Below are 11,823 nucleotides of genomic sequence, written 5' to 3' on the forward strand. Positions count from 1 at the left end.
AGAAAACATGTATAGTTTGTGAGTGCGCCTGACGGTCAAGAGCAGGACATACTATGCAACTGTCCAAAGTCATGAATCTGTGGGGGCCAGGGGTGGGATGGGTGGATGGGCTGGAAGAGATGGATGGGTGGAAGGTGCAGCAACAGCTATAAAGGAACGGGGAAATTATTTGTTAAATTGCTTTAGGACTACGACTACTTTGTTTTTTAATGTGAAGCTCATGAGGTTGCTTTCCTTCTCAAACATGTTTTCCATAAACTCTTTAATAACTATTGACTATTCCATCTCCTCACATTAGGAACTGACATTTTTTTGGCCCTGTGCAAAACAGAATGGATACCCAGGCTTCCTATCATGTTCAGTTATTGGTTGTTTCCTTTTTTTTTTTTTTTTTGGGGGGGGCAGCTTAAATAATTAATATCAAAGTTTTTAAATAATATTTTATTTATTTTATTTTCTACTCTATTCTCAGCTTCTCACCTCTTAGTTGAATTTGGAAAAGACGTATTTGAAATATTTTCTCTCTTACCAAGTCATGGCTCTGTTTTCTTTCTTCATCTAGTTTGAAGAGGACTTAATATTGAAATGCAAAGGATTCTTTTTACCTTGTTTTTAGAATTAAATTGTCACATGCGTATCCAGTGAATTGATTTTAAAAGGCTAACAGAATTCTTTAAGACATTAAGATTGTGCATGACAGTAAATTATGTGTGGATATATTCTCATTATTTAGGTAATTTTCCTTAATTACTGAATATAATATAAAAGTGTTAGTAAGTTGGAGAAACTCTAGTAGTGCACTGGAGAATTAAGCCTGCTATTCAAAATCACAGTTTTTGAATAGCGACATGTACATATTATTGAACTTAATTTAAATATCCTTTGAAACATGTGTTGGACCAAGATACACATCTTTCCAAAGCACATGACTCAGTCAGTCTCTTGTTTCCTTTTATAAACAGAATTACTATGCTTGTAATGGACCAGGATACTCAGACTTTGTTTCATAGTACCATACTTGTTTTTGAAAATGTTACTTAAAGTTGTAAAATGCATTTGCAATTTATAGCTATTTACTTTTAGAATTCCTTCCACGTGTTTTTGTCTCTTTGGTTCCCAAGAGAGTAGAGTACTTTTAACCAGCATTATTTCCACTGTGCTGCAGCTGGAATATTTTATTTGTTTCTTGTGATGTTGCTGGTACTGCATATTTTACATATTAAATAAATAAAGAGACCTTTCAAAAGACCTGATTAAATCATTACTATTGGCCAGCCATTTCAGACATTCACTAGTAATATTAATTCCACACATAAACTGATTCTAGATGCAAATAAGATTGTTTCTTCAAATTAGTCTGATCTTTTGCTTTTGCCCAGAAGAATTATCAGAACTTTAGAGTTTTTGTTAATTTTTTAGTCACTTTGTAGACAGGTAATTTCTAAATATCAAAAACTTGTATAATGGCTTTAAATATGTTTTCTTTAGCTTGCCCTTGATTTCCAAGTACTTACCATTTTAATAGGACAGAACTGAATGTAGCTGCTTTCATACCCGTACTACTTTACTAGAACAATGGAATTCCTAACAAAATAGAACAAATAATACTGAATGTGCTCAGGTTAGAAGTCTAAAATTCTTATTGAAAGTTTCTGTTAAACCATAAAATTACAATAAACATGTGATATACTCCAAGTACACATGAATATATAAGATAAATGTGGGATAGTGTGTTAAACGCAGCTGTTCCATTACTAAATTAAATTGTGCTATGAGGCATTTACTTTATTGGATTTTAAGATGGGCTTGATAAATTCACTAAAAAATAGATAGCAAATTCCACTAAAGATAAATTTTGAATATTTTTGCCTCAGATTGTTATAAATCATTCCCTTATGAGTTCAACCATGGAATCTATGATGGAAAAATTGTATGGAAACTGTAGGTGCTATAATCTCCCAGCAGGTCAGCCTTCTATTCTTGAGTTCATAGCCTGGATATTTTAAAAAGTAAATTTTTAGAAGTCAATAACAGATGAAGGCATATTTGTTTTAAGTGAGTATATTTAAATCAAAATATTATTTTTGAAGCCAACAATTCCAACATCCCCATCTCAGTGCCAAGACTCAATAATTGCATATAATAGGAAATAAGAAAACATGTTTTTCCTGGGATATATAGCAATCATTTTCAGTGATCAAGTATCAAATACTTTTAACAATCCTGGTTCTCCCATAAGAAAATAAGAATAAGAATAAAAATAACAACTAGCGTTGCATACACTTACAGTTTTTCAAGGATTTTTCTAGGTTCTTTACATGTATTAACTCATTTAATCTTCCCAACAGCCTCATGTGACCATTAATATTATCCCCACTGTACAGATGAGTAGTGGCGCAGTGCCACACAGCTAACAAGTGATGGAGCAGAAACTCAACCCCAGAAATATGCCTCTACAGCATCAAATCTCAACCACTACAGCATATGTTTAACTCATATTTCAATTTTAACACACATAACTAACGCACGTCTGAATCAAACTGCTTAGAATGTCAGCAATAAATATGTATGTTTATAATTGCATTTTAAATATTGTGAAGTGAATATCTCCCATCACCAAATCCAGATGGGTTCTTTAATTTTAATTCTCCTTAATTTATTTTTGACTCTGCAAAAACTCTTTGAAACCCTCCCTTTAACATCTATGACAAGCTGTACTCGTGGGTCTCTTTCTTCCTCTGCCAATCCCTGCCTCTGCTCCTTTTTCTCACTCTTTAAACATGGATAGTCAGTACTTATGCTGATTTATCTTTTGTCTCTTTATTGTAATTTAAATTCTCAGTGAGTCACTTGGCTTCAACTGCCACTTCCATACAATGACCTTCAGATATTTTTCTCAAGCCTCATTCCCAAATCTCTAATTGACAAATGACCATCTCTATGAAGTGAGCCTTCAGACATTTTAAAAAACACACATAACATGTCTCTTCAAAATTCTCCTGCTTTGTATGTCTTTGGTAGCAATACTCTTTTACATCCCCAGGCAAAATAATTTTATTTTTTTCCTTCTGTTTCACTTTTGCCCATCATATAAGTTTGCTATGAGAAATAAGTGAGACTATATATAGAAATGTTTAATGAATGTGAGCTACCATTATTATTTTTATATTCAATCTTGTATCAAATATTTCTAATTTATTTTTGTATTATATGGGGTAAATAGTGATTTAGAGTCCAAGTTCTGGACCTAAGTAGCTAGGGTTCAAATTCCTATGTCTCAGATTCTTCATTGTCAAAATGGTGATGATAGTAATACTTAAGTAACTGGCTTGCTGATATGAAAGGCTATTTATTTTGTTATTTAATGGTATTTAAGGCAACAGACTATGTAACTACATTGTTCCATTATGTTTTGAAGTCTTATAATACCACATGAAATTAAAGCAAAAAAGTTTCACTTTGTCAAATGCATATTCAAAAGAAGACTTAAGGAGTGATGGTCTTAACATTCTACTTCCAACTATTCAGATGACCGGTCTCTTTTTCTTAGGGTGCAAATGCTTTGGTCACATACACTATCATTAGTGGAGCTGATGATAGTTTCCGCATTGACCCTGAATCTGGAGACTTGATAGCGACAAAGCGGTTGGACAGGGAACGCCGTTCTAAATATTCGCTGCTGGTTCGTGCAGATGATGGTCTTCAGTCCTCGGACATGAGAATTAATATCACTGTCAGTGATGTGAATGACCACACGCCCAAGTTTTCCAGACCTGTGTATTCTTTTGACATCCCAGAAGACACAACCCCTGGTAAGTGACTCTCCCATAAGTGTTTTTAACAAGGATCATTTACTGATTTTGTTTTGGCTGACCCCAACTAGAGACTAGTTTTTACCATATGCTATTAGTTATGAAAATATATGTTGTAGATATTTGGGTCTTTTAATGAACTATCTTTGGTACAATTCCCAAGCAAGTAACAAGACTTTTGAGGGCAAATGAGGTTAGCTATTCATACATTTACTAATTTCAGATATTTCTGTTTCTGAAAGTATTTGTGACATGGGTGTTAATTTTTCTGGCAATAGGAGTTTTCATACTGTTTTCCACCTTAAAAATGCAAAATGTGATTATGCTGCTTGTGTGTAGAGCAAGCAAAAAGAAAAGTACATGAAATCCTGTGAAATACTGCAAATGTATACTTACCAGCTGTGTGACCCAGGGCAAGTTAATTCACTTCTCTTAGCTTCAATTCCTTCTAAAAATGGCAACAATTACTCTTAGAATTAGAGTAAATGTTAGTATATAAAATATGTGTGATTTTTCTAACACAGGGTTTGGGAATTAGCAGATAGTATTTGCAGGTGCTCAATAAATATTAGTAGAATTGATATCCTGAATTATGATCTTGTCTTTTGAATATACTATGCTGTGATTGTTGAGTCTGAGTACTCAGTGTCCATGTTTCTGGTGTGTAGTGTGAATTCACCAGTTCTATTATTGGAAATTCTTATTTCGAATTGATATTTTAATCTGAATTATATTTGGGATGAGTTTGCATAATAAGACATATGTTTAGGAAACTCCATTGGCAAAGGAATTTAATATTTAAAGAGGACTACTTCTCACAATTATCCCTTTACTCCCCAAGAAGAGTTGCTCATGTTCTCCATGAAATCCCCGTAATATTTATTTCTTACCTTATCTTTTAGTAATGACCACATGAAGTATATCACATAGAGTAGTATTCCCAGGGCATAAGTGTGTCTTATCACTTGGAATCTCCAAGCTCTAGAAACTCCAAGCTCTAGGTTCCAATACTTGTTTAATTCATCAGTAAGCTGGTGAATGGGTAGTGCAAGGCAGATATATAATGTTGGTAATAAGATTAATTCTCCAGAACACTTTATTTGGACTGCAACATGAGATCCAGTATATATCTCATATGCTACATATTTCGTTAATGTTTGTGAATGTTTCTCTCAGTGTTAATGTAGAAAACTGCAAAATATTGTGTTCACTATATTTGCATATGTAAGAGTGATTCTCTATTTAAAGTATTTTTACTGTTTAAATAAAACTTTTTGGTGTCTTGGAATATATTAACTGAGAAATAGCCCTCATTTCTTTAATTTAGTTTATTACTTTATTATTTTTTGAAGGTTCTTTGGTAGCAGCCATTTTAGCTACTGATGATGATTCTGGTGTGAATGGAGAAATTACGTATATTGTGAATGAAGATGATGAAGATGGCATATTCTTCCTGAATCCAGTTACTGGCGTCTTTAATTTGACTCGAGTATTAGATTATGAAGCACAGCAATATTATATCCTCACTGTTCGAGCTGAAGATGGTGGGGGACAATTTACTTCCATCAGGGTTTATTTCAATATACTAGATATAAATGATAACCCACCTATATTCAGCTTGAATTCATATAGCACATCTTTGATGGAGAATCTACCTCTAGGATCTACTGTTCTTGTGTTTAACGTTACTGATGCAGATGATGGTAGGTATTTTAGTTAACATACTTGAAAATCTTGAATTGAAATGTCCTTAGATTTACATTTATTTACTGGGTTCAGCTGTCATAAAGTTGCATTTGTGAATATTTTCCCAAAGTTGAGAAATAGAAATATAAACTTTGTACATTTGTATTACTTTTATTCACTTGCTTTGTGGAATGAAGTTTAGCAATGAAAAAGTCAGAAATTAGCTTTTTTGGTAGGTTTTTCCTGATAAATAAAAGTATTTAAGTTTATGTGTATTATTTCAACTTTACAGGACAAAATTTGAAAGGAAAAGCTGAAACAAACTTGTAAAGAAAAATGCCTAAGAACACATAACTAAATTTTATATTTCTGATGAAAATTGTTTAATAGCAAATTTTCCTGCTTTGACTCAAAGAACATTCTCAGACCTCTTTAACTTATGATATAAATCAAATTGAGATTTTTCATTAAATCTCTACTTTCGATATGTTTGATTTGTGTTTAATGTAAAAGCATGTGACAAACTTTTCCTTTAAAATCTCACACCTTAGGCTTTCCTCTGAGACTTATTTTGTAAAAACACAAATCAAATAATAGATATTAGAGATAGCAGTGTATAGATGATCTTACTCTAGTGAACCTTTGGGAAATTTAATTCCTTTTTTTCCCCTTCCTTTGAATGCAACTGGGTATCTCATGAGTAGAATAAGCAAGGGTAGAGTACTGAGGGAGGAAATCAGTTTCTAGCCTGAGGATATGCCTAGTGACATAAGCATATCATCTTTAATTTAGAATTTCCTGGTTCTTACTGATTTGGATGATTTATGTAATCTCAGAATCCCAGTCTATTTTAACAGTCTGTACAATACTAAGCTTCCTTTCAGCAATGTCTAGAAATGTCAAAGAAAGATATTAGAGGCAAAAAGCATGTTTCAATACACAAAACTGGAAATGCTTTCTTTAGAATCCATTGAGTAAGTGCATTTTGAAGTTGTCCCTTCTTATTCAGCCCAATTAAAATTAGACACACACACACACACACACACACACACACACACATATATATATATATAAAGTAGATGTTGCTGTGATAAGAATATTAGCACTATCATTACTTCCAAGTCTATTAATAATAATAATAACAATAATAGTAATGAGCATTTGTTGAGTGATTACTATGTACCAAATCCTGGCCTAAGAACATTGTGTATCATAAACTTTGATTAATTTACCTACTTCCTGGATACAAATATTTTTCAATACCATTCATACATTAGTTATTTGTCCCTGGGATTGTGCCTGACTTTTTATCTTTTTTGTTTTCTTATCATATTTTTTATTGTAGAATATAACATATATACATAAAAACGATAGCTTTCCAAGTGCAATTTAACAAATATTTAGAAAGCAAATTCAAGGAATATTATAGGTTACAATTCCACAGTTTCAGTTATTTCCTTATTATGAAATATAACATATATACCTAAAGGTAATACCTTTCAAAGTATGTTTTAACAAATAGATAAATAGGAAATTTCCAAAATTGTTATGGTTATAGTACCATAGTTTCAGTTATTTCCTTATTGTGAAATATAACATTTATTCAAAAAGGTATACCTTTCAAATTACAATTTAACAAGCAGCTATAGAATATGCCTGACTTTTTATAGTGAAAATTATTCCACTATGTTTTCTGTCATTTATTCATTATATGTTAGAGAAAGCCATTGTTTCATATATTTGCTTTCTTTTCTGTAATACATTTCATTTAGTCTTATAACTTAAAATATAGGGGAACTAGAAAATAGCAAACAAGAAACTTTCCTTGTCAAATACTTGTGGAATGCTCCATGTTCATATATGCCCAGACACACCCTAGCTATTTACTCTAAGTCATTTTTTGTGGATTTTTTCCCCTTTAATTGTTTTGGGTAAAAGTCGCAAGCTACATTTTACTATTGTTTTAGTTTTGAATACTTTTATCAGTGTAATTTCCTGTACTTTGACCTAAAATATAGGACACAGTTCCTATTCTTTCTGAGTTTCAAGGTTGAGGAGAAGAATGTACAAGGATAAACTTGTTTGTTAAAAATTGCCAATTCAGTTACACAAAATAGTTCTCAAAATATTTCATAAACAAATTAATCTTGATTTATGGTAAAAGGATTTTAATGAGGAAATATTTTCATCTTATTAGGTGAAGATATTTTATATGAAAGTAAATTTAATGTTTTCTGTTTTATTTATGTAGATTCTTTCAGAGCTTAACCTTTAAAATTTTTGGTTGCATGATCCTTTAATAAGAATAAAACAAAACTTTTACAGTTTTCACAAGATAAGCATGTATGTATTAATATCAAAGCTCCCATGCATACAATTTTGAAAGTACTATATTGAGACAAAATAGGATAAGTTGGCACATCATGGAAATATCTGACTTTGATGATAATTTTGTTATTATTTTAGAAGTAAGTTCATATATTATTCAAAATAATGATGAGTCATATAAGCCATTATTGTTGAATAAATGTACCCAAATACAAATAGTATGTAACTCAGACCATTGGACTTTTGAATGGGTTTCATATTCTAATGATCTGATGAGTTTATTGGAACAGTTCCACGTGTTAGAGCTGTATCAGAAGTTGACAAATATTTCTTTGTAAAAATAATTAGACATTTATGGATCATGAATAAATGCAGACATTTTATAACATAAAACTATACTTATAATTATGTGCCATGCTTCCTGTAACTAATTTATTCACAAAACAGAAATAGGAAAGACACACACACACACAAAGTAAATATGTCAGGAGGAATCATATAAAATAAAAAACCAAAAAATCGAAAGAATCAAAAAATGTTTTGGAACATTGAGCAAATGATTAGAAATATGAACTGTTTTGTAAATTTAAAAACCTAGTGGGCTATAAAAGTCCATTAAATTCAAGTTCTAATACTTATGGATAAATTAGAGAATTTAAAAATAACATATTTGCCCCTTATAATTTGGGTATTTGTTGCAAAGAGAAAAGAAACAAAATAGGTCTGAGCTCCATACTTTTCAGGAAAATGCAAATATTCAGGGAAGATTTTCAGTTTCTATATGTCAACATTTATTTTCTAGACATAGAGCGCGTGTCCAAAGTCACTTACTAGTCTTGTCAGGAATGAAAATTACCGTTAAATAAATGTAGGTCAGCTTCCATGGCTTTTAATTGCAGCAGTTAGATTTCATTCCTAAGATGAGAGCTGTTTTTTAGATAGTGTTGCATGATTTTATGCAAATATAGCTATATTTTTGTTTATTTTCCCAAAAAACAATGCTTGTTATCTTTAGTTCATTTTTAATGTTATTACCTAATATGTTTGTCATTATGGGCTTGATATAAAAATCAAATTTTTATTTTTTTAATAATTCAAGTTAAAGTACTTTCCTCACCCCATCCCAACCACCCTTTTCCCTTTAAAAAGAGTCTGGTCTGCTTTTTACAAGTCTATAACCTCAGTATCGTGTTCTCTTTTTGTCTCTGCAATTTAGTTGTTTACTCAAGGATGTAGCATAGCTGATGGACTAAGGGTCTTCAGATCCCTGATTTAATTGCTCACTTCCTGGTTGATTTATATAGAAATGCTGGGCCATCACTTCTTAGCCATGTGCCATTTTGTCACTATTTCTATCTCTTGATCCTGGGAATGAAAGGTTTTATACTTTCTACAAAACTAAATTTTATATCTCAGTTTCTTACTATTATATTTATTCATATATTCTCATAATTCGTGTCTCAATAATAATTATGTATGACTTTGGGTCCCAAAAGAATATCGATTGAATATTTACTAATTGGCTTTACCATAGGAAATGTAGAGAATTTCTTTAGAAAGTAACTTCATTTGTTATAGAAATACATATGTTTGCACCACTTGATGACATTTTTATCCTCCAAAACCTGTAGAATTTTAAGACAAAGAGCTGAAGTAGACTGTTGACTTTGTTCTATCCAGATCATAAAATTCTTTTTCTCTCCTGCTGGTAAATTGACCTGTGGCCATTAGGTTCATCACATTCTTCTTGATTGTTAGACACCTAAATACTTTGAACTTTCTAACCTCTGCTTTGTACACTTCTGAATTGTCTTAAATAAACTATAAACGTTAAAATTCACAACTCATAATGAAGGGAAAAGCCCTACCTTTTCAAAGATCTATTCAACCATTGTTCTAGAAATTTTTGTCAATAAGCCAGTAACTAAAAGTTATCTTCGTAAATATTTTTCTCTACAGCAACATATAGACAAAAGACATTAGTTAGAGACCATAAAATCATGGGGGAAAAAGGAGTCAGCATTTTTATAAAGAAGTGATCATACCTGGTAGAGAAGAACTACTGAGTTACTCAAGTAAGCCTGTCTTTGCAAGGAACTTGATGAGCTCCAGGAAAATGCGAAAGCTAACTCAAGTGTTCACAGAATCCCTAGAAAAAGTATTTTTCAGAGCAAGGAAATGAGAAATACTGGAAATCAAATTGTTCTTGAAGACTGTTGTCAAAGAGTAGGCATCATTTCTGACAGGTTAAATTCAGGAAGCTGCACAGTTGAAATTAACTTCAGAAATGAAAGAATTACTTGTAAGCAATTCATAATATTCAATAGATTTCCCCTATTTCCAAATATAAAATCTTTATAAAGAATGGATTATTGTTTTTGTTTCCTAGGCTGCTCCAGCAAATACCATGAAATGGGTTGGCTTAAACAATGGGAATTTATTGTCTTACAGTTTTGAGGCTGAGAATATGTCCAAATCAAGGCATCATCAAAATGATGCTTCCTTCCTAAAGACCAGCTGCCAAGGATCTTTGGCTCCCCTGCCGCACGGCAAGGCACACAGTGGTGTCTGCTGGTCTCTCCCTTATCTTTTGGGTTACATTGCTTTCAATTTCTTGCTTCTGCGGCTTATTTCTTGTCTGTATTTATACCTTTTATAAATGGCTCCCCTGATAGGATTAAGACTCATCCTAATTGAGGTGGGTCACCCCTTCACTGAAGTCGCCTCATCAGAAAGTCCTACTTACAATGGGTTCACACCCACAGGAACAGATTACTTTGAGAACATGTTTTACTGGAGTACATACAGCATTAAACACACATTTCATCCTCTGGACACCCAAAAGGCATGTTCTTTCTACCTACAAAATACATTCATTCCATCACGGTATCCCAAAAGCCTTAAGTCATTTCAGACACAATGCTCAGTATAAAATTTTATCAAAATTGGTCATGGATGTAGCCTGTCCTAGGGCACAATTCCCCGGCATCTCTGGACCTGTGAAACCTAGCGAACAAATTATCTACTTACAATATACAATGGAGGAACAGGCATAGGATAAACATTCCCATTCCCATAGGGAGAAATTGGAAAGAAAACAAGGGTCAGGGGTCCCAAAGAATTCCAAAACTCAGTAGGACATACTTATTAGATTTCAAGGTCTAAGAGTCATCTGTGGAATACAATTTTGTCCTCCAGGACTCATGGAGTGGCTGCCCCACCCCTTCTAAGCCCTTGCACCAAACACTGGGGTGAGGCTCCACCCTCTCCATCTCTGGAGTGACACCCAGACTCTCTGCAATGTACTTCACTCTGAGAAAACTGGGGTGGCAGCATCTGCTGGTCTCTCCCTTCTCTTAAAGTTTCATTGCTTTCAGCTTCTTGCTTCAATGGCTTTTGTTCCTCTCTCTCTGTATTTATTCCATTTATAAAGGACTCCAGTAATAGGAGTAAGACCCATCTTGACTGAGATGGGACACACCTTAATTGAAGTAACCTCATAAAAGGGTTTACACCCACAGGGATGGATTAACTTTAAGAACATGTTTTTCTGGGGTACTTACAACTTCAAACCACCAACAATTACCTAGATACATGCTATGCTTCTAGAACGATATCCTATAAAAGTCCCTCTTTGTAGGATACATATAAAATGCACATGGCATCATGGGCCAATGAGGAAAGCCCTATACTAGGTCAGAGAATCTGATTCTTGTGTTTTCGTTGCTCATCTGATATTTGCCTTTAAAATAGTTGTGAAACCCATTCATAAGCTGTTCCATTCTCTGCAGCATCTCCGCATCATTTTATGAAATGAATATTTAGACAGAATTTTTTAAATTAGAATATGACAAAAATTCCTAAGGAGAAAAATAATATAGAATATCTAATTATAGCCCAATAGTAGCTTGAACATTTATATTTGGAATAATAACTTTACTGCTTTTATATGTATATAGTTTTACTGATAGCTTTCCACTCAAAGAATAATTGAAAA

General features: G+C 32.7%; 1 protein-coding gene across 2 annotated transcripts in view; it reads left to right on the forward strand.

Moving 5' to 3' along the window:
• Positions 1–11,823, forward strand: part of FAT4 (FAT atypical cadherin 4) — a 174,879-nt gene that overhangs the window by 81,889 nt on the left and 81,167 nt on the right. For both annotated transcript variants that reach the window (XM_037830619.1, XM_037830620.1), the window contains exons 4-5: positions 3,551–3,812; positions 5,165–5,515. In XM_037830619.1, the coding sequence (XP_037686547.1) occupies positions 3,551–3,812; positions 5,165–5,515 (613 nt within the window). The remainder of the gene's footprint in view (positions 1–3,550; positions 3,813–5,164; positions 5,516–11,823) is intronic.

This window comes from Choloepus didactylus, chromosome 3, assembly GCF_015220235.1.
Source record: "Choloepus didactylus isolate mChoDid1 chromosome 3, mChoDid1.pri, whole genome shotgun sequence".
NCBI classification, from domain to species: domain Eukaryota; kingdom Metazoa; phylum Chordata; class Mammalia; order Pilosa; family Megalonychidae; genus Choloepus; species Choloepus didactylus.